Consider the following 24,142-nt stretch of genomic DNA (forward strand, 5'->3'; position numbering starts at 1 on the left):
CTTCCTCACTGATCCTAATCCATAAATTAATCTTTCTGGTTATTACAGCATCTCTTTTTGTTAGTGAATTCTTTGTCAAGGAGCTTAGTACTTTTAAGCTTATTTATACAAGCAAGTTCCATGGAAGTTATGACAGAATAGCTAGTGTATAAATTCATAGTACAGCAGCTATTTGAGTTATTCCACTTCTGTTTATTCAGCAAGCTGCTCTGGAGAGCCCTGACTCCTTGCCCATGTAGATGGGTCCTTAGTTAAATGTGGAAAATTAATTTTTTTTAATGGCATCCTGATGGTAACACACTCAGTTTGCAGAAGTGTAATAAACTATGAATAATTGTGTGTGTATAAAAAAAGACTGGCTAGGAAAAGGCAATTTGATTTATTGTCGAATTATGAAATGGTACAAGGTGCTTTGGTTTTATACTGAAGTAGTTTTATGTATCAGAGTAAAATCTTTCTCTCATAGTTTTAGTTGCTTATGAGCACATATGGCACATTTAATTTAACAGGAAACCATTGAGATACTCATTTAATTGCTGCAGATAAGAACAGCCCAGATCCACGATGGCAGAGTGCTTTATCAGCATTGCTGACTTTCCTAAAAAGGGGCCCTGTGCTGTGCCTGGCGTGACTGTCACAGCAGAACAGGCTTGTGCTGAGGCAATGGGCAGAAGCATTACTAATGCACTTCTTCCAGTCAGCCAGCTGACAGGAGCAGATATGAAACAGTTCAGGGTACTGAAGCAAAGCCACTTCTCAACTGACCCCCGTGTCTCTACTCCATGCCTCTGCTTTCTGAGGCTGCAGCTGCCCACTGCTCTTGATTTCGACAGAAAACACCTCTGCCTCCTGCTGAGAAAGGTCAGGATCCACTGGCATTCCTGTGAAAAGTCTGATGTATTCTGCTGACTTGAGAGTGTCAGCTGCTTCTCCAGAAAGCTGATGTGGCTCATGTTTAGTTTGCATGACCTACACCTCTGTCTATGAAAGTCTTAAACGTACAGGTATTGAGCTCCTGTCGCAGCTTTCTCCCAAGCCAGCACTAGCCCTCACTAGGGTTGAACAGGGTGGTACTTTTAATATTGTCTTGAATTTTTGAGGATTGACATGTGCCATTATGTCTATACCACCCAGAGTGTTGAAAGGATCCATTCTCTTATGCCCCTTTATCAGATTACGATTATCCCCTTCCCCATCACACAAAGTTTGCAGTGTGATAACATTGTTCACAGGCAGGGCAGCAGCAGAAGTGTTTCTGTCCAGCATTAGGGAAAATGGAAAGCAATTCCTTAGGCTTTCTGGGCAGAGGAGGTGCAAAGGTGAAAAACAAAACCTTGGGTGGGCTTCTTCATTAGCCATGAGATATTTCAGTGCAGGACCTTAGTGCTTTTGTGCTGTTCATTTTCCAAGGCTGCTTTGTCCTGGGAAGTGACACACACATTGTCTGGGGTTCTTTTGCTACAGGTCTTCCCAGCCCCAAATTTCTACCCAATAAAATGCTGTGATTTGTTGTTTCAGACCAATATTTGGTTAGCAGCCACAGATGCAGAGGCAGGAGTGCTTGAGGATGGCCCACTGGGAACATGAGTTCGGCTCTGCAGTTGTCTCTTCATTCAAATATTAAGGGAAGAGTTTGCAGCGGGTCGGAATTGGGTGGTCAACTACAGCACAAATCCTTTCAAACTGCGCCATGAAGGGGTCGAGTTCAAAGTTGTGCCAGTCCTACTAGGCACCGATCCATGGTGAACGTGTGTGAGGGCAGAGCCAGAGCAGCCATCGAAGGTGTCGTGGAGCTTTGCGGGGGTCTGGCTTCATCCCGCCTGCCCACCCCGGGCAGGGAGCTCGGGAGAGACTGCAGTGCACCCTGGGCGAGTTTAGGAAGGAGGGCAGTGGGTGATAGGGAATACAGAAGGGATGCAGAAGACCTTGTAGGGTCTTTCTGTTGAAAGGCATCCTGTAGCCATTAGCCCTCAGCTTGTGGCATCCCTTGCAGGCCCAGAACCGAGTGGGCATCAGAAGCCGCTTTTGGTTAAGCTGTGCCTGGGGAGCGCGGTGTGGCGGGCTGGCAGCGGGACAGGGCCGGGCGGGTGTCGCAGCTAGGGGCCGGGCCGGGGCTCTGGGCGCTGGGGCGGGCCGTCTGCAGCCGCCAACCCGGGCCCGGCGGCCCCTTCGCCCCTCCCCGGGGCCGGGCGCTCCCCGCGGCCAGGAGCTGGCGGCGCTGCGGGCGCGGCGAGAGGCGCGGCGGGCGAGCGGCCGGGCAGCTGGGCAGCGGCTCCATGGCCAGCATGGCGTGCGAGGTGATGCCTCTGCAGAGGTACGTGTCCGGCCGGGGCGGACCCCTGCCCGGCGCGGGGCTTCTGCCGGGCTGCCCGGCGTGGGGCAGCCGGGATTTCGGTCCCGCCCGGGCGGGGGATAGCGGCGCCGGGGCAGTGCAACAAGTCGGGCTGTTAGCGGGTCTCCGGGGGTGCGGCATCTCCGGCTTCCTCGTGCGGAGAGGGGGGCTCGGTGTAGCGCCCCGAAATGCGCCCAGCGCTCTCCGTGCGGGATGGGAGCAGCTCGGAGGTGTGCAGGGACTCTAGCCGGCCGTAGGGCTCCGGCGGCTCCCTGCGGCCGGGCACAGCTGAGCTCTCGGCCGCTGCCCGCAGCGCAGCGCAGCGCGGCTGTAGTGCGGTGCGGAGCGCGGCCGGGCTGCCCCTGCGCACAGCCCACCCCGGCGGGCAGCTCGCACAGCCGGCGTGCCGCAGCATGGGCGGGAGGCTTCGTTTGGGGAGGAGAAGGGCTGGGTGTTTCCAGGGTGCCGGCGCACACCTCCCTTCAGCACCAGCTGGGAGCAAGTACCTGTGCTGGCGTGTGCTCCCGCCACACCATGGCAGGGACAGCTGCAGTCAGGCTTCGGAAATGGCAGGGCACAGACCCGCTGTGGCGAGGAGTGTACACAGCTCTGTCACTGGGCTATCAATTTTTTTTTTTTAATTTTTACTACTCATTCAGTTCTCAAAATTAAGCGGTCTGTACCTCCCCTAGTAGTATTTGAATGGTTTGAGTATCAATCTTTCTCTAATTATGAAACGGTAAATAAAAAATTTACCATGCCATTTCAGCACTGTGGTGGTGTTGTTTCAGCAGAAGCTGCAGAGTTGCTGCTTGCTTGAACAATAAAATAAATGAAATCACTGCCCAAACTGTTACTGGCTTGGTAAAGTGCAGGGTCCTCTGCAGGTAGATGTGGAGGGAATCTCTTTGGCACTAATGCAGTCGTGGGGTTCCATATTGATGACTGCAGAGAAACAGAAATGTGGTTTGAATGTCTTAAAGAAGCGGTCATGGTGCATCATTTCTATTTGAAGGACCAGTCACACATAATATTTTTAACCTTTCCATGTTCCCAAGGATCTGACCGTCCTAGCAGTGGTCAGAACAAGTGGTTGTTATTGTGCTCTTGACTCTTTACCCCCGGGGAAGATAGGTTTTGCAGGCTGACTCTAATTAGACTCTTTGTTGTGGCAAGGACGAACTCTTGATCAGTTAGAGATGCAGTCAGCACTTCAGAAGTGAAAAATGTTCTTCAAACTCCATTGAGCCTTAAGCATGGTACAGAATTATTTTGAGTTTTTCAAGTTAAAATAATTCACAAAACTCTGGCTCTTTGCCAGATACTCCTTGCTCTATTTTTAGGCTGGGTCTACTGTGCTTTCTAGCTCCTACTTTTCTTTGGCACAGATTGCCAGATCCCCTCTTAGGGCAGAGTTTTGCTGGCTGTGAGCATTTTTTGTCAGTATCAGGAAAGATGATACCTCTGGTATCGGTTAGTGCCATGGTGGGTAGCACTATGTTTGTGGTTCCTGTGGGTGAACAGGCTGATGTTGCTGTTCCAGCTGAGGGCATGGACAAATTGCAGTGCATGGCTCCTGTTACTGGGGTTAGGTCAGAGTAGGGGCACCCTTTGGGTGCTGTGATTTAGGACACTTGTCAAGCTGAAAGAATGTGTCTTTCTCTCTCAAGAAAGGGAATGAGCTGCCTGTAGTAATCACACTTGGTTCCCATCCTGGGTGAGTGAACTCCCTCCTGCCCGTCTCCTGGAGGAACCCTGCTCTGTGCTCTCTTTGTGCCCACAAGGCTGGCCATGCTGTGCCTGCCACGGAAACCCTGCTATGCTGAAGCAATATGAATGGATAGCTGGTGTGTAAACCTTGGGAGAGGGAGAAGGGCTTTGTGTCTGTATCTGCCTAGGTATGTGTAAGCTGTGAGTCTGTCTTCCTAAAAATCATATAGTGTGCTTGTACAGACCCATATGAGCTATATGGTATCATTCTATATATAGGTATCTCTGGAATGGCATGTGAAGGGGTATGGTGGCAAGCTGTGAAGGAGTGACAATGAGGATGTCAGGGTTATGTTTCATTGCATGGGAAGAGGTGGAAGGCCAAATGTGTTGAACCTTCACTGCAGTTGGTACTATATTGCCCAAGTGCTGTAGAAGGCACCAGTGAATGTCACATGGATTGCATTACTGATTTTCCAGCAACTTATCCACCAGTAATTGTCTCTCCTATTGTTATTAGCCCACCATCTTTTCAGAACAGCACTAGCTTACTTTGGTATCCTAGCTTCCTAGTTAGAGCATTACTAATGCTGTTAATGCATGTTTTAATTCATGTATTCTAGCTCAGTGTGTTGCAGATTTAACAACAGCTGTGCAAAGCTGAAGCCTTTGCCAATCATATTTAGCAGTTTCTGTAGGAGATAAGAAAGGCAGGTACACACTTGGGCCTTGTTCATGATCAGTGACCTCTGTTGCTTAACAAGTCAAAGTAGTGGAAGAGTGAAGCCATCACAAATATTTTAGGAAGTGCATCTCATAGCAGTGGGGAATGGGACTAATCTATTTCTCACCTGTACAGCAGCAGTTGTCTGCATGGGCAGTCTCACTTGCAGTTATCAGGATTGTTTGATTTACTTTACTGGTTGGTTTGCTTGGGATCTTTCACAAATATCCATCAGCTTAGCCTGAGAACACCATTTGCTTTCCACCACACTTTATTTTTTTTCTTTCGTGTGGCTGTTGTGTTCTCTTTATTACACTTTTGAACGTTTGTGTGTGTAAAGTTGTATTGTAAATAAGTCTGATCTTTTGGACTTTGTTATCGCATTCTACCCAAGGTACTGGGAGTGCTTGACAAGCCCTAATGAAGTATGTTCTGGAATATGGATGTGAAGTATGCTCTCTGAGGGTGGAGAGAACTTGTATCTAATTTTTTCTTTGTTTGCTTTGGGTTTGGGTGGGTTTTTTTTCTGGTGGAAGAATGAAGAGAAATTCAAACCTGTGGTTCTCATCTTCAAGTGATAGCTTGCTAGAAAATGCTATGTGAATTTTTTGTCTTCTAAGCTCAGGTTTGACCCACAGTTGGGTACCCTGTCTTGTTGCAGCTCTGATGTGGTGAGTGTAGGAGCCTGTGGAAGGTTTTCCTCGGTACTACTGAGGGGTGGAAGGCTCTGACTAAAAAAGGAAATCGGTGTGGAAATTTTCTTTGGTGTTTGTCTCTGGGGTACCCACCTGATTAAGCAAGAAAATAGGAATATTTACCTAAAAGCTGGCCTCTTAGATACCTTTATTTGAAGTGTGCAAGCTTTCAACAAACAATCCTGAAACTGAAATCACTGGTTACCTAGTAACAGTTCTTCACCATTATAATGCAACAGGTATGTGGGTGTTATGCAACTTCACTGTTAAATTCTGAGAAGAGGTGAGACTTTGGCTGGGACGTTCATTCCACCTCTTTCTGAGCCATTTTCTAGTTTTATCCTAGTGAGGACTATTGCCAAACCACAAGTAAAAGAAAAGACACTGCCCCATCTTTCATAATAAGACCCAGCCAGCTTAAGAAGTAAAACAACAAAAGTGAGCTGTTTAACATTGACGTCATTTTGTAAAAGATAAACATATTTGCAATCTAGGAGGATAGTAAGTAGAAAATAATTATACAAAATTATGCTGTCAAGGGCTCCAGGATATTCAGGTATATTAATATAAATGGAAAATCTGCTCACAGTGGCACTTAATCAGCAAGAAGTTCTGCTCATTTCAGCTTGCCATGGGATAGCCTATACTTCCCTGATCTCTGATGTTTCTTTGAAGTAGGAGGAGGTGTGCAAAAAGCCTTCAGTGTACTTTTTTTCCTGTTCAGGTAACATGCTTCAATCTCAGTGCCCCCTCACGCACAGCCTGTGCAGTTGTGCTTATGGATATATGCCTGTTCAGTGTAATTTAGTTGAGAGATCTTTAGGACAAACACTGCTGAAGAAACAGCTTTGGGGAAGACAGTGGGCTCCTTTAGAGTTTAATATTTAAACCAATACCCATTCACCCTCACCCAAGTAATTGGAGATATTTTGCAGAGTATGATATTTTTGCAGAATATATGAGTTCAGAATAAAGTAGCTGGGTTGTCAGCCTTGAAATTTGACATGTGGCTCATTTGCTGAGGAGCTTACTTGAGTTTCAGTGGTATACATGGTTAGGTATAAGCATAACTATTGTGAAGATGAGATAAATACCTGAAACAACATGTTATGGTTTTGACTTATTAAAGTTACTCTTCGGGGAAAATAGAAATGTTGGCATGGAAATAACTCTCACAGGAAAATAGCTGTTAAGCATTTGTTTCTTAAACAGTGCATATACAGCATTCCCTCCTCCCCCTCTGTTAAAGGATATAGAGCAAGGGTGGCATTGCTCAAGGATTGATGGTAGGTCCTGACTTTAATGACGACCATTGTATCACCGCAGTGTTATGATGTTAGATTAAATTTGTGGTTACTCTTGCATCAAGGATGGGATTATGGTTTCTTCTTTCGCATAATGTACCTCAATATTAATTTGAGGGAACTTTATTTTGAAGGATTTATTTGAAGGCAAAAGCTTGTGTTGCCTGGTATTTCTCATTTGCAAAAACATTGCCTTTTACCCACTGCTGTGAGGCACAAGCTATGAGTAAATAGCTCTATTGAGAAAATAAGCATGCAATAAATTTTCATGAGCTGTTTCAATTTTGGATTTTTTGCAAGATTGAAATAACTGTTATGGGGAAATGACTTGGGGGGGTCAAGAAGTGCTGAAAAATTTGTGAATAAGATGAGATATTTGGCAAAAAGCACTACTGTGGCCTCAAAATTGATGTTTCCTTGAAGCTGTTTTTAGTGTTGTTAGTGTTGAATGTCATAATAAGTAAATAAACAATATTGTTATAGTCCTCTGTAGTTGCAAATATTGTGTGTCTTTTAATCCAAGGAGGCTTAGGTGTTCTAAATTATGAGAAGAAAACAAGGGGGAGATAAGTTTGAAGTCTTAAGAAGTCTCCCAAGCTTAGACTTCCTTCTCCTCCCCCCAAAACCTGCATTAACTTTTGATGTAAATAGTAATTTGATGTCACTGAATTTTTCGATGCCTTTTAGTTTGATTGCATTAAAAATAAAATCAGCTGTTGCTTTGCCTTAGAAAAGTATTCTCACTAGAAAACAATTAAATTTCTTTTGAAGTCAAGAATTTCTGTGGTAGAACAGAAAGTGAGCCATTCCCTTATCTAACATTTGAGGTCAGAACAAACAGAGCCTATGGCAAGGCATTAGGAAAACATGACCTTGGCTGAGCAGCAAGACTCTGCCACTGTCTAGGCCCTTCACCTCCAGTGCAAAATGTTGACCCATGAGTCAAAGTACATTTTCATTATTGTTAAAAAAAAAAAAGAAGAAACAAAACAACAACAACAAATCACTTAAAAAAACTCAACCAAAAAAACCCAAACCACCCAAAGCCAAAATCTGGAGTATTTTTTTTTTTTATTCCATCGACTAAATGTCCCATTTATGTTTTGAAAAGAGATATGCAGTATGAAAGCAGCAGTACCTTTGTAATGGAGGTTGCAGTGCCAGGAAGCTAAGACAGAAGAGCTGCTGATAATTAAGTGCAAATGAAACAAGGAGGAAGGACCCTGAGCTGCTGTCTGACCTGCAGTAGGAGCTCAGGCCAGCAAGGAGAGGGCTGACACAGGAGTATTCCTTATGCACAGAAATAAATTGGGAACTTCCCATCTAAATGTGGATTCTACAAGAGGGTCAGCACCTCCCTTTTTCTGCTTGAAAGGCAAGGTGATTCAAAGGTTTGACTTGATGATCTGAGAGATCTTTTGGACCCTCAAGGATTCTATGGTTCAGTGAGATGTCAGAAAAAGAGGAAGGCCATCATAGCCCGTTTAAGAATGTGCGGGGTGAATGGTTGCCTGTGACATTCCTGTTGCAAAAGAGGGAGGCAAAAAAGGATAACTCTCCTTCTGTAATGGAAATTTATTGTTTAACAGTTAGACTTCACCCAGGCTTTCCTATTTCCTTTTTCAGGGACAGAAAGGACTTGCCTGAAAATCCCAAGATGTGCTAAACTAACTGATGGGCTAAACTGCTGTTCCTTCCAGTCTGACAAGCTTTTTATTAGCTCAGTGGTGGTCACAAACATACATAATTTTACTTCTTTACCTGTGAAATAAACAGAACAAGTTTGTTTTGCTGTTTTATTTTCTTGTTTTGGGTTTGTTTTTTTTTAGTTTTGCTAGTATTTGTTTTGGTTTTTAGCAAGAAGGAAGTTGTCAGGTGATCTCCCAAGTATTTCATGGAAGCTATTAATTTCTGTTTAATCCTTTGACTTAGGAGAGCTGTTTATATGCCTGAGAAAAAAAAAAGACTGCTATACTTTGCACTCTCCTGCTTGGCCAGGTGATCAGCGATAGTTGAATAAATAACTGGGTTTTTTTTAGAAGTTATGTCATCATTTTAGTGCCTTCTGGACGTAAGGTAGGTGTAAAGCTGGACAAAACTTTGAGGATAAAAAAGCCCCCACCAAACAAAAAACTCCAAAACTTAATTTACTACTAAACTTGTTGGTCTAATGGATAAATTATTTGCTGGGCAGGGTAGAAATTTAGAAAATTTTTATGGTTTTCTCAAAAGTCTGGATTTCATACTAGTTAGCTTGAAGGTCTTCATCCCAGATTCAGCTACTGCTCATTTGCTGCTCATGTAAAACCATAAAACGTCTATTGAGCAAGAGAGGTTTTTCACAGATACGGTTAATACCAACCATGTGAAATTTTGAAACTTGATCTAAATGGTGCTGATATTTGGTTTCTGACTACTGTAAGAGCTTTTTTCTCTGCCATTCTTACCTAGTGGGCTTAAAATATTTGTTTCTCCTCAGTTCCTTTGTATGGATGGATAAATTTTTGTACAGTTAGAAAACTTGCTTGAATTTAAGAAGCATCCAGTTGCACTTGCTGTGGAAGAAATGGAAGGAAACCCAAGAAGATTCAGAGTCCCTGCTGAATACTACTTTTCTATCTGCTCTGTCAAAGCAAATATTGGAAGCATAAATGTAAAAGATTATTTGGACTTTTTCAGTATGATTGTACTTCTTTGATTTGGAAGTTAATTACATACCTTGAAATAAGGAGGGGTTTTTATGATGGAAAAGAAAGCATGTTTGGCGTGGCTTTGGCAACTGCTGCTTGCACATAAAGCAGCATTTGGTGTTGTCATTTGAAGTTGCACTGATGCACAGCAATCTTAATGGCACTGTGAGCTTTCCTCTGTGTGAAAAAAGATTTTTCATGTTTTCTGTCCACTACTTGGACTTGTTTGCATGGAGATTACAAGTACAGCTATTAATTCAGTGAACTGAACATAGCACAAAAACTTCACTGGCAGCTTTGTGAGTTAAAAGTACTTTCTTTACACTTAAAATATATATATATATATATTCTGTAAGTGCTAAATAAAGTAGTGGTATATATGCTGGCTGGAAGACTGCATGCCATCACGGGAGGGAGCCTGTAGCTGGCAGAGGTTCTTACCCATGCCTTTGTTGCAGGTTGTCTTCAGGGAAAGGCATTAATGGGCATTTCCATGTTTTCATCAACTTTTTCTAGACAGTCTCAATGCCATAGGAGTTTCTCACAGACCCTTCAGGTGCTGCTGGCCTCAGTTCATAGGCAGGCACTCTTCACCCACTGTGCACTGCTCTGTGTGCTTCGAGCAGCAGCTGCTCTGGGAATTGCAGCTTGTTAAGGCTACTGAAGATAGGCTTGTGGAAGTGGCAGCAAAGTTTCCAGTAGCAGCTGTGCTCCCAGTCTTCCTTTGAAGCTGCTAAAGCTGTCCAGTCACTGTTACCTTACAGAGGTGTTGAAGTTTTGGCAGACCACACCATTTTCAGAGGCAGTTTCTCTTCCTTCCCATCTGTGGTATTTGGTGTTACCCTCAAATCCGTGTTTTGTGTTTCCCATGTGACATGCTTCAAGGTCTTTTCTGTAGATGTCTATTTATGAGTCTTTCTGTATTCTAGCTGGGGGTTGAGTCCCTGTGATTGCTTTGTCTGGAACATTGGCTTGCTTAACTCTGTCTGCCTTTTTGACTCCCTCACATCCTGCCTCCTCCCTCATGCCCTGCCCCCCCCCAGTGAATTTGGCATTCATATTTGTGGGTCACTTATAACGTTGGCTGGGCTGGAAATAAGCCATGGTTAAATCTGCTTCTGGCTCTGCACAGTGTGAGGACAGGGTGCTTACCTGGCTGCAGGCCAGTTTCAGCTCATCTAACTGAAGGAGCTTCATGCTGGCTCCAATGGAAGCTGCAAAAGGTATCTGTGAATACTTGAATTCCTAGCTCTGGGTCCTACAGAGTTTTTCCTTCCCCCTTTATCGAGTGCTTAGAGCAGTTTTTATCAGCAAATAAATAAAATCCATTAAAATTCAAGAGGTGTGTGATTCTGTGTCCCAGCTCATTCTTGTGTCAGCACAGGCATGATGAGCTAGATGAAGGCTTCTCAGTCACTTGCCAGGTAGTTATGCTGGGGCCAAGCCAGTTCACAACCAAAACACAACATTTTGTCAGGAGACCTCCAGTCCAGCCAGTGGCAATGCCTGATCTCAAGGCTACAGAAATTTCATTCAAATAAACTTTATCACAGGATTGATAAAACTGGGGAATGTGTAGCGTCATGCATACACCTACAGTCATGGCGGTTTCTTTGGTTACTCAAGATGTCACTTTCGTTTTTTCTCAAATTTGGCTTTAATAGGCAGATTGTTTAATTCTGGAACAGCAGACAGTAAAGGGCTCTCTTGGTTTTCCTGGCAAAAAGCTTTATTGTTGCTATGGGAATAGCCTAGCACTGTTGCAGAGTCAGAATGACTCTTGGCTGTCTAGCAGATCTGTTATGCCACGTTTGTGGACATTGAGAAATTAGTTGGATTGCCAGGATTTAAGGAATATAACTTAAAGCTTTCTTCCATGCATCAACCAGAGGACAATATAGACTGAAGCACTACCTCTGCAATGGGTGTAATTTCACTTTTGTTACCTCTGCTTTTTAAAAGTACGTATCTTGAACTGCAAATACAAGACAGAGCTGCATACTAACTTAAAAAATATGTTTTGTTTTTAGCTCCCAAGAAGATGAGCGGCCTATGTCACCCTTCTACGTGAGGTATTTACTCTGTTTATTTTTTTTGTGTGGGATTGACTCGTTATTGGAACTAAATGTGGGGAGGGGTGCCAGAAGTGCTGAACAGACTGTAATCAAAGTGAGGATTAATTTTACAGTTGCAATTGTTGCTCAGTTAGTGGGATGAGTCTTTGTAGATATCATCTTCGTTGCGATTTTTTTTGTATTTAGAGAAGAGGCCCAAGGTTTAAACTCTATTACATGATGGACATGGGCTTCCTCTTTTTCTGTGGTTTGTTATGTATCTTAGATGCCTGAGTAGCTTATCTGCAGGCACAGGAGAGACTTTTGCTGCAGGCTTTGAGGAACTAGCAGCATGTACTGCTCAGAAAGAAACCAGGAACCAGATGGTGAGTCAGCAGCCCATCCAGCAACTGGTGCCCTGCTGCAGCCCAGAAAAGCAGGAGAGTGCCTGGGTACTCAGCAAGCCTCACTGGAGGGAATGGTGCTCGTGCTGCATTTGAACAAATTGTTTCTTGTTTTGCCAACTGGATGGCAAAGTCACTGCTTGTAAAAGGGGTCTAATTCTGTTGACATCAGTGAAAGTTTTCTCTGCTTGCTTCAGTAGCAGGCTCGGATCCAGTGCTTTCATTTATACTTAGTGGAAGAACGAGAGCCAGAGCAATTAACAATGAAGGGCTGCAGAGGAGAAAGGGCCAGATATTATAATTGGGTTCTTTGATCTCTGCAGAGTTTAAACAAATAAAAAGAAATCCCAGTGGTGCTTTTTGTGCTAAGAGTGATAATTGGAATTCTTACAGTGATGTCTGAAATTTGTTAATCTCTGGCATATATTCCTATTTATCTTTGTAGCTTTTCTTACAGAATTTTTCTAACATGAACCATAGAAAGAGTATATTTAATGCACACTGTGCAGAATTGCGTGTCAGTGAATTGTTCATGGACTAGCCTGGTTACATGATCCTGTCTGCCTTCCTGTTGATGCACCATCATTCCCTGCAATCTATTTGTGCAGATGTTGCTCAGTCTGTGCCTCAAAAGCTCCAAACTGTCCAAGGAGATTCTGCCTTTCCCTTCAGGAGATTATTTTGTAGCTGCATGCATACATTCCCTTGTCTCAAATTTTCCTTGGTTTAATTCTTCATCCTGTCTTTCCATTGAAAATTGTCTGCCCCTTTGTTTTTCTTTCTGTCTAAATGTGACCTTCAAATGATTTTAGGCTTTCATTACATTTCCATCTGTCTTACTGCTAAAGACTGTCCTTCCAAGCCCTTTCCTGGATTATAGAAAGATGATCCAGGAAGGAGATTCTCTTTGGCTGACCTTGTCAAGATTGCCAAGGAGATGGGGAGCAAGGATTGGACCTGAGAAAACTGATAGCAAAGCAGGACATTTCTGAGAGGAAGGGAGCAAGTTTGAACATCTTAAATAGAGATCTACGCTTATTAGGGGGGAGAACAAAGAATGAGTGTGTCCACTGAAATGCAGGGATGGGTTTCCATGGGAATCTGTCTGGCAAATAGGAAGGGAACAGTCAGGAATAAACACATAGCTGGGAAGTGAAGAAATGGCTGGTAGGAGTAGAAAGGGAGCAGCACACCTTGACATACAGGCTTCATGCCAAGCTCGTGTCTTTTGTAACATTGCTGGGATACAGTTACTTGTAAATAAAGGGAACAGCTTGTAAGTCTTGCCTCTGTTTGTAACACATCAGAAATGTGTCCTCCTGAGGTTAGTTGCCAAGTGCAGTTAATTTGGCAGGAGAGCTGGTGCTGGCTGGGCAATTTCTGGTGCTTCAACAACTGAGAGCTTGAGTGGGTGGTCAGCTTTTTCTGTGTAACTTTGAATGTTCTGATTGTTGCCCCAGAGGCTGTGCATCACATGTAGGAATTGCGTTTCACATCATGGGCAACGAAGGGGAGACTGTCTGCTTTAGCTGTCTGATGGTCAAATCTCTTGCTGTTGCTACCAGCCACACTTACATAGTTTGAAATACTGCTCAAGTAATCTTTCAAGTGAATCATGAATGTTTGGGTACAAAGCGGTCACTGCTGTGTTTATGCAGTAGTTCCATATAGATAATTATACAACACATAAAGTAAGTGAGAACAAGAGGTCTTTAGCTTCCAAACACTGCATAATACTTGGCTTTTGCCAGACGGAAGGAACACTGTGTTCCTCTGTCATGGTTTAACCCCAGCCAGCAACCAGCTGCTTCACTCACTCCCCCACCAGCAGGATTTGGTAGAGAATTGGAATGGTAAGAGCTGGAAAACTCATGGGTTGAGATAAAGACAGGTTAATAGGAAAGAGCCACGCACACAGCACAGCAGAACAAGGAATTAATTCAGTGGTTCCCATGGGCAGGCAGGTGTTTGGCCATCTCCAGGGAGTGGAGCTTTGTCACATGTAGCGATTACTTGGGAACACAGATGCTATCACTCCAAGTGCCCCCCTCCACCCCTTCTTCCTTCTTCCCCCCACTTGATATACTATGGTCTTTAATATCCCTTTGGTCAGTTTGGGTCACCTGGCCTGGCTGTGTCTCCTCCCAACCTCCCATGCACCTTTAAATTCCCTGCCAGTACAAAAACCAAAAAAGGCCTTGGCTCTGTGTAAGCCCAGCTCAGCAATAACAAAAACATCTATATTATCAACCCTGTGTTCAGCACAAATCCAAAACACAGCCACATACCAGCCACTGTGAAGAAAATTAACTCTACCCCAGACAAAACCAGCACCTCCATAAATCAGTTTTGGTAGGATCAAATCAGAGACTTGATTATTCAGTGCTGTACCATGTCAGCTAACAATGGAGATGTTTCCCAGGTTGCTGTTTTTAACAGTAAGACAAATGCCGAAGGTCTTAACTTTTAAGTCAGAACTGTCAGAATGCCACCAATAAAAACAATATTTCTTAAACTCACACTGATTTAGGTGTCATATATATAAAGTCATATACCTCAGGTCTATTAATGAGAATCTTTTACGTGAAAAGGGCGTTCCTCACATTTGGAAATGCCAGGGGGAAAAAAAGGACATGAGCATACTTGTTCATGGAGACATGAAAGTGAGGCAGGGGATGAAAATACTCAAGTTGAATTAATCACATGATGGTGGATATATAAAGGAAGTATTTTCAGTATACTTAGAAGTGTGGATACCCTTGTACAAGAGACAGGTGAGACCTTACACAGTTTCCAAGTAACTCATGTTCCAGTGGCTTTAGGTCTGTGAGGATGATTAAAGAAATGGGAACACTCTTGCAAGATTGAGAAAAGATCATGGAGGTCCTATCTACCATAAGAAATGAACCAGAGTACACATATTCCTTCTGGGTTTTAGACAGAGGGGAAGGATTGTTTATGTTAAATAACAATTCTGATGCAAGAAAGAATTCGTACAAATAGTCTATGAATATATTTCAGCAGAAAATTACTAAGTTTGTAGCTGGAGCTCTCTTTCACTGGGCGTAATAAGGATGAGGTCAGCTTGACCAGTTCGAAAGATCTGGGGTTTGAATCCATTCACCTGCTGCTGACCAGGGTTATCCTTTCCCTCTCTGTTGTCCTTTATTAGATAATTTGTTGGCTCAGCTGTGCTCAGTACCAGGCAAGAAGATTTCAGTACTTGATTTCAGTTAAAAGAAGAGGAAAGCCTTGCTAGGTGATTGATTGTTCCAGGGAGTCATGTCTGAAGGGCGTTTTCATTCCAAAACCTTTGTAACAAAACCTTGTGGCAAAGGGAGTTGATATTGTTAAAAGAGCACAGTACTGCTCCTTACATAATTCTGTAGTGAGACTGTGAATGCCAGCTGTGTTGAGTAATCAGTACTGAGAAACACTCGGCAGTTTCAGGCAATGAAGCAGCATCTGGCAGTGGCAATTCCCTGGAAGCACAATTCCACTCCACGTGTGCAATGAGTTTTTAGAAGGCAGGGGATCTTCAGGCATGCATTGTGCTGGTTTTTGTGCTTCAGAAGTGACTGTAGTCCTGTAGATGGCTTCAGAGGAGTTCCCTGATGGGTATGTCCTGAGATAAGCCAGTGATAGTACGGGAAGCTTTGTAGTGTGGAGCTTCCTCGTTAACATGCAGAGCATTAAACTGAAACAGTGATGAGACCTGACATCACAGGCACTGCTAAAGATTGCATTCAGGGCAGGGCGTTGGACAGTTTTGCCTGGTTCTTTTCCTAGAAATACTGCTGTTGGCACTATTCAGTACAGCCAACTGACTGTTTCTCCTTTAACAGTTTTTATTTGAGACAGCTCTTTTTAAATAATGCAGGTCAGGTATTCTTAGCCTGAAGTTTATTGGGTAAGATGTTTTTCATGCTGTTTGTTCTCAGGTCAGTTTCTTGAAGAAACTGGAAAACTTTGCTCTGGATTTCACACCTGCTTAGAAATTTGCTTGGCCACCTTCCCACTGGACACTTCTTCCTCCATGAGACATGCCATAAGAGGTCCTAAGGTCCAGAGGAGTGCTGGGCCCCATTAAAAATCATGATTACATTATGTGATGCACATTCATGTCCATCACACCAGTAGTGGGTGAAAGTAAACCCCAGGCTTCTGGGTTCCCCTGCTTAGGGTGCCCAGCTGCCATGCAGGTCTGAGGCTCCCTGAGGATTATTTCCCTCCTCTGCAGAGGAGCCTGCACAGACACAGCCATGCAAATTCACCAAGCTGAATCATGTGGCCTGTATGAATCCTCTAGAGGGTTGTCTCTGCTCCAAGCAGTAGGTGTCAGTGTGCATCCATCATAGAGGATGTGCAAGTGAAAAACATTAGGAATCCTGAAGACAGTTGTTTTTAGTGGGGTTAGTCTTCTGCGTAGTAACAAGGTAGTGTAAAAACTAGTGTATCACATTCACAGGAAGGATAATTTGATCTGAGTTTGTGAAATTATGAAGGTCCTGAGAAAACAATGAAAGTGTCTTCTGTGTGATGGGCCATTCCAGTAACTAAGGGCACACCGCTTTCATTATTTATTTATTTAACTCCTCATTTTCACATTTTATATGCCATCACAATCCTTCTCTTTGGTTAAAGTGTATCAAATAAAGTAGTTGTCTTAAAATGGATTCCACAGGAGTCTGCAGTATTGCATGTCACAATGTGGAGAGTGGATAGCATTTTGACCATATAAATACCTATGAATAGGAACATCCTAGGTCATGGATTGAAATAATTTATTTGGGAGAACTTCAGGAATTTCTCGTCTGTTTTATGAAAGTCATTTAAACATTTTCAACTTTGCTGGAATAGCAAAATGGTTAAAAGGTTTTGCATCTGTTGAGGCTTTCTTACTGTTGTGCTCTGCTTTTGAAAAAGCAAAAACAGGAAAAAAACCGACCTTTGTTTCTTGCATAAAGCGGATGGATTGTAAATAAATCTCAGCAACAAGTGACCTTAGTACCAAATTGCAAATATAGCTCATGAATTAGGCCATTAAGTATTGTCAGGAATTAATTAAATTACTTCATAAATTAGAACCCAGTCTCAGAAAATACTGTGCCAGTATGTCAGTTTGCTCTGTCTGATGTTTTTCCTTTGCCTGTTTTACCTGGATGCTAAGATACTTTGCTCATTAGTGGCATGAATAAAAGAAATCAGGAGAAGGGGCTTTGATATCCAACTCAGTTATTTGTCTGCAATCACAAGATGCCCAATGCAGACCAAACAAGATGCAGGTATTTGTATGAGATAATTCTCACTCCAGTGCACATCTTTTAAATGTAGAGAGTACAAGTTAAGGGGAGACAGCGGAAATTTAATGGTGATGGAAAATACCACCTTCTCATCCGTGAGGCTGAAACAGAAGAAAGGAGGCCATGCAGTGAGTTTACTTTATGTGTGAAGTAAGACATTATCCAGAGCTGATGGAGCACCTCTGAAAGTGAGCAAAAGACTTGGGTAAACAAGTTAGACAAAACTGGGAAGTGCTAGAGGTCAGACTTCCCAAAAGGAAAAGCATGAGGGTCATAAATAAGCAGTTCAAAAGTTCATAGCACGTAAAACAGTTGTGTGCCATGATGCAGGTTTTCTGGCTGGCTTTCTGAAAGTAAAAGTCCCCCAGCACAGGGAAACTGTCCTGCTGTCTTCAATCACCAGAGGAGAACCTGTAATTTCTATCAAAAGTCAGTATTTCTCAGCATGCTCTGCAGCAGCAGCTGCATAATTTAATAAAGATAATCTAGCTGTGGAGATAATTGACCGTACGTACCAGTGAAATGGAGCAGATGTAAGGAGAAAATAATGAACTGAAGCAGGGCACACATTCCCATTGTCTGGATGATTTACTGAGCAAGGCAGCTGCCTGCACAGCCAGGCATGCCAGGAGGGCTCTTCTAGGCATGGCTCGCCCTGCCTGCTCCACAGAAATCTGGCAGCAGAGCGACTTTTGCCACCCAGGAAGTTTGGAAAACCCTGCAGGATACACCCCGCCTGCCTGGTTGCTTTTCTGGGCTCTGAAATCCTCACAGGGCAGTGTCTTTGCCTGGGTTTGCCAACATGCTCTTGCACCTCCTGTTCTATCCTGCAGCAGACTCGAATCCTAAAACCACTGTGCGACTCTCTCCCCTCCACCATTTGTTTTGGATGTGAACTTCCTGGGCTTAAGAAAGGTTGCTGGAGAGTAAGTGAAGCAATTTAGCAATGTATTTAAATTAAGCTTCAAAATTAAATAGCCAGGAAAGATACCTATTGTGGAATTAAAAGGAAGCTAGTGTATCTAAAAAAACTCTGATGTAAAATCTCTGTCTTATTGAGAGGGAGCTAATAAAAGGATAAACTTGGATTCAGTATCCAAGGAAGAAGGGAAATACAAAAAAAAACAATGTCAGAGCTTCTTTTTGTAGTCATCCACTCAGCTGGCATGTAATATACCTATATGTATTTCCTTGTTATTTGTCAATAGTTTGAAAATCACCATGTTACTGTCTTTCTTACAGAATCTATATTGTCTGAATAGGGCTTTTCTAGATACAGCAGGTTAATTGTTATGTATTGTTGCAAGTTAGTCGGGTTAGTGTACTTGAAATTGAATTGGTGTTAATAAAGCACACAGTTAACTGTTGTTAGTTGTCTAACTGTGAATGTAGACAGCTACTGAATGTATTGGGATGTTTGTTAGAAAAAATTGTATTGGTAGATAAACATACATCCTTAGGGGTGTTTTAAAAAAAAAACCAAAATCCAAACAATACTTTCTTCCTCTCCACTACCACATTCTTGGCACAAAAGTGGAGAAGAAAAGTGTGATATGAGACACCCCCAGTTTGGCTTCCATAGAAATTTTATAGGAAGTTGATGCAGCATTAACCTACTCCCATGGGTGTAAGAGCTGTAGCAAGCGCATGAATTGTATCTTATAATGTGAATTAGCCTACCACACTAGCACCTTACTTGCTAATACATCTCCCTTGCAAGACCAGGTCTTAAAAAATAGTTTTGGGCTGGGAAGAGGCCATAGTTTCTGTAAGCAAACAGGAAAACAAGTGGGGTGCCTGAAATGTGCACTCCTAATTGCAAAGCCATCCTGTAGTCAGGAGTCAAGATGTTAGATGTCGGAAGAGGGTGATCTTGTGAATTTTGTTTCCTGTATGCAGATATTAAAATACCTTTAATAATAAGTACAGTAATACTTGTTTGTGTGTCTTCATGAAATCATCTGAATGACACAACTTCTCAATTATTGTGCAGTTAATGTGGGACATTCTGGCAAGTCTATGTCTGCTTTCCTGGTGTGCCACCACTCCAGTGACCTGTGCTGGGACTGGAGAGTAGCACTGAGTGAGGCTAGGACTAGCAAGAATGTGTGTGTGGTTAGACCCCAGGTAAACAAACAGGGCCAGCCTGAAGCACGTTGTGAGTCTGATTTGCAGCTGGGTGGTTGTGGGGTTTGTAATTCACTATAGGAGTTGCACTGGTTTGTTGATTTTGTTGAATTAGCTGTAATGACCCCTCATTTACCTTCCTCTTCTTCTGTCACCTGCCTTCCGCCCAAGTGACATTCAAAGCAAGTAAAGCCACAGAGTGGTTATCTGAGACACAGTGTGTTTATCTGAGACTGCTGCAGCTTCTTAGATAGCTCTAGCCTCATACAGTGAAGTGCAAAATATTTGTGGGAAGCAGAGAGGAAATCTTTTGGTAGCGAAGGCAAATCAGCTTGTGATGGTTCTGCTTCAAAATGATTTGAGAGAAACTGGTAAAGACTGAAAGCAATGAATGGCTGTTTTGGCAGGAGGCAGATCTTGCATCCAGCCCGGCTTTTGTACCCTGACCATATTTTACTGGGATTTATCAGCCAGTTGTACTCTGCTGATACGGAGATAACTTGAAATTAAACCCCTGTGCCTGTAGCTTAATTTACTTAACGGAGGTCGCTGGAGGAATGAATAGGCAAAATGTCACCTTATCTGCAAGGCTGAGTCAGTTGAGTCAGTGGGTGAAAAGGGGACAGGGTGGGACTCAGTTTGGCAGAGGGAAGAAAGCAGTGACACCTGTGCCAGGTCAGCTTGTTCAGAAGGGCTTTAACAGCAAGCGATAACACCTACATTTGTGTCAACTCTTCCTGAGCCTGATAGCAGACAGAGGTGAAAGGGAGAGAAGAGTGCATAGATTTTATTTTTTAAAATGTGAAGTAAAGAACATGAGTATGTTCTTCGAGCATATTCAAAGAGAGAATAGTTAAAGAGAGGGAGCAGTTAAATATTAAGTGTATATCTTTTCAAGTCAGTCTCAAAAGGCAAAGACTTTTTTGATGAGGCTAAAATAACAGCAGCAGAAAGCTCAGAGGAAAACAACAAATCTGCAACATGTTGAGATTGAAATACTAGCTATTAAACCTTGACCTACTGCATGGGAATGACAGGGAAATTAATTCTTGAAGATACTGACATTGTCAAAGTGTGCCACGTCAGAGTGGGAGTGAAAATTGCTTAAAGGGAAAAACTTTTGGCATGAGTACACAATTGTTATTGAGACAGATCAGGCCTTTAAATTTTAGTACTGGAAAGAACAAATGATTTTAAGACTTTATTTTGATAAGAAAATCTAACTTTCTTCTCTTTTTTTCCTTTTATACAGTGCTCACGTATCACAAGTCAATAACAACATTCCTGCTACAGGAGAGTAAGTGTTTTTTTACAATTTTGTAAATATCTTTCTTGAAGGTTTTTAAAGTATTGCTGGTAATTCTTTGATTTCCCTGTAAGAGTTGTTCTTACATAAACAAAAACAGAGGCAGTGTTTCCCAAAGCAATTAATCTGTAATGATAATAAATCACTTCCTTCTGGAAACTTCTCAGGCTCTTGGTTCTTTGCTCACTGTGCCTGTGATGTTTTGCTTAGGCAGAACTTGCATATTTAGAGAAGCTATTTGCTCTGTGTCATCCTCTTGTTCTTGTTTGCATCCCAGCAGAGGATGTGACTTGACCTTACTGCTGTAACTGGGAGGAGCAGAGCCAAAATGAGTTGGCTCCTTTCCTGGAGCTGGAAATTCCCAATGGCTGATGGGTTTGCAGAACTGATCTTTGTCAATAGTGAAATACAGACATACTTGCCTAGTTAAGCCACGTGGGGTTTTGCAGTTGCTAAGGTCTTTTGACTTTTTCAGGAACTGCAGTCTCAGCAGGCTTTCAAGTATAGCAGCTTAGCACAGTTTTTATAAAGGAGAAATCAGCCCAAGCACAGGTCCCCATACTGTACCTATTCAGTTAAAAATTAACCAGCAAAGCCTGAAGTAACATTTTAATTATGGAAAAAACAGTAGAAGGTATACATGGACTTCGGACATGCATGTTTGAAAAACCCATTCTGTTTCAGCAGACTGCTTAAAGCATTGCATCCATTTGGATGGAGATGTATAAAAATGTGTTTCTATATGTCCCATAAAAGCTTCCTGCGATGAAGGAAGAGACTTACAAGAAAATGTCAGTACCAAAATGAAGATTTGGTTGTGTTGAGAGTTCAAGTAGTCCCACATCTTTAACCAATGCAGCTGCAGGGGCTTCCTTGTGGTGGCTTGTATGGAAGCCCTGTGACTGCCAGTGGGTGTGACAGGGGTCTTACACGGTGTCAGGGTGGCTGTGGATACATTCGTGACACAGGAATGTGTGAAAACAGCGTGAACTCAGAAAAAAACCCATGCTTGGTCACAATGCTTGTGAGGAGTTTGTAGTGAGCTGCTGTTTACATACTGTCATCCCTGTGTGAGATAGCAGTGAATCATCTTCTTGCAGGTGATCTATTGCCTTACTGAGCTTGTATTGCACAACAGACTGGACCACTGTCAGCATGGTTGGGTATCAAATGCAATTTTGTCAGAGCAGGGACTTGTAAGTGGAGGGTGAAAGTTAGGCACCAATGACTGTAGTTGCAGTAAGCAAAATTAGCTATTTTCCGGAAGGTTCAGGCATCCCTAGAAATAAAAGGAGCAGTATTAATTGGGAAGGCTCAGCTGTTCTGAGGGACTTGAACTGGAGGGTATCTGGAGACTTTGGCTTTGCTCTTTGCTTAAGTTGTAGCACTAGAACATTTTGTGCTGCTTTGCCATCATAAGGAAACTTAACCCCCAGATCCCCTTGTTTTATTTATTGTTGCAGAGAGGGAGCTCCACAAAGTCTTTGAGCTCAATTGACCTTATTTTTCGGCTTGACAGGTATTTAGAGAAGACAATCCGCTCAGCCGTGGAGCAGCATCTCTTTGATGTTCATGGCTCAGGCGGCCAGAGTTCAGAGGACTCTGAATCGGGGACATCTTCAGCCTCTTCTAATGTGTCTGCCAGGCAGAGGAGGCGACACCACAAAGAGCAGGAGGAAGCCCGGAGAAACAGAGACATGTATGAGCCTGATTTCTTTGTTTTGGAAAGTATATTTAAGTCTACCCTAGTCATGTCTTCTTATCAAGGCTATGCTGTGTTGTTATGAAAGGCACTGACCTTTGCCCTGAGTTGGAAGTGCAAAGCAGACTGCAGTGCCTGTGCAGAGCTCCATTACATCAGTTAGAGCTGGGAAATGTAGAGTTTACTGGAAATCATGGAGTGGGGCGAAGCATTATAAGGGGGGTTATGCAGTCAAGTTTTTAATTACGGTATTTGGAATTAGTTACTTACAGTATTTCTTGCACTAGTGGAAATTCCCAAGCAGTTGGCTCTGCTGCCTGTAACTTTTTTTAGATAAAACATTGGGCTCAGCTGCTTTTCTGAATTCAGGATGTCTTCAAAAATGAGATTAAGTTCCTCTTTTGTGTGTGGAGGCACAGCTTGTGTTTGGGTTTAGTGAGGAGACTTGTGAGCTTTTCTGAAATTAGAAAAATCTTCTTTTTGATTAATCAGAATTTAAGTGGGGTTTTTTTAATCTGCCCTATTATGCAAAGTTTAAATAAGATTTAGTGGTGAATTTCAGTAAATGTCTGTCAAAGAGTAAAGATAATACCTATTTTTCCATTCATACTCCTCTAGTTGTGACATACATTGTGTGGCACAAATGTGTTACCACCACAGCCTTAACAAACTTGTTACACAAGGCATAGCTGTATTTGAGAAACTGTAACTACAGACTTTGCAAGGCCATGTTTTAATCGGTCCTCACCCATATGTCTGTCTGTAACACAGCACTAGTTCTTGTAAAGAATATGTATGCCTTGCTGAAGCATTGGATTGCTAGGATTTGAAGTTGATTCCAGAATTAACATTGAGTCTCTTCTTGTTTCCTGGGTGCTGAATTCCCCCAGTTCTGTTGAATCTGTGCTTTCCTGTATGAAGCTGCTTTTATACAGGTGCATAGCCATCAATACCTTGTGTTAATGTTGCATCCATGGTACTTCTCACAATGTGTCAATGCTACTGTTGTAAAAATAATCTGTAGTTACAAAAAAAATAGAAGGCGCATTTTCTTAGTGAATCAAAATACACTGTAAAGGTGGCCTGGGAAATTGGCACTTGCAAGTCACCAAAGGATCTGGCAGCAGCTCTAAAGTAGTTTTTCTTGTTAAGTAGCCCTGCTGACAGGCTTCTCAGGTAAGTAGGTCAGAGACTGGCTAGTGTACGTGTTTGGAAGCATATAGTACTGCGAGGCTTTTTTTCAACATTGCGTTACAGAGCGGCCTCTAGGTATGATTGACACAGGCTCAGTCCAGAAAGCTGGAGCCAAGGACTTAAAGCACATTTGAAAGTTTTGATTTCTGGCTGTGGTCCAAATTGTTTAGGTCAGATTTCTGGGACTTTTCTGGGTAAATTACTGAAACTGAGAATTCCTTTCAAAACTTCTTTCTGTTGTTGTTGATGTTTTGATTGTCAGTGAATTCATCTCCTTGCCTTGTGATGGATCATAAGAGGAATTGTAATGTCACAAAATGGGACTACTGGCAGGAAGAGTGTTTATCCCAAAATCACATAGGTGAACTCCCAGGCTTTGAAGATTACATGATCTACAGGCTCTGTATGTGTAATTGGTGTGCTGTAAAAACATCCACAAAGGCAAATGTGTTATCTTAGAAGTTTAGTCAGAGATTTACAATACCTCATTGTCTCTCTTTTCCACCAACAAAACATGGGGATTCATGATCTAGGAAGTTACTGCAACCTTCTGGTTTTGTTTTTGGTCTGAATATGTGTCATGCTGGCACTGTCCAG

General features: G+C 42.7%; 1 protein-coding gene across 9 annotated transcripts in view; it reads left to right on the plus strand.

Moving 5' to 3' along the window:
• Window positions 1-24,142, plus strand: part of FAM13A (family with sequence similarity 13 member A) — a 120,873-nt gene that overhangs the window by 60,078 nt on the left and 36,653 nt on the right. For 5 of the 9 annotated variants that reach the window (XM_085058035.1, XM_085058038.1, XM_085058036.1 and 2 more), the window contains 3 exons: window positions 11,486-11,527; window positions 20,596-20,640; window positions 22,169-22,348. In XM_085058035.1, the coding sequence (XP_084914161.1) occupies window positions 11,486-11,527; window positions 20,596-20,640; window positions 22,169-22,348 (267 nt within the window). Of the gene's footprint in view, window positions 1-2,171; window positions 2,315-11,485; window positions 11,528-20,595; window positions 20,641-22,168; window positions 22,349-24,142 lie in introns of those variants that run through there. The other 4 variants (XM_085058040.1, XM_085058043.1, XM_085058044.1 and 1 more) reach the window with 3 other exon arrangements.

This window comes from Lichenostomus cassidix, chromosome 4 (genome assembly GCF_008360975.1).
Source record: "Lichenostomus cassidix isolate B80296 chromosome 4, HeHo_3.0, whole genome shotgun sequence".
Lineage (NCBI taxonomy): Eukaryota > Metazoa > Chordata > Aves > Passeriformes > Meliphagidae > Lichenostomus > Lichenostomus cassidix.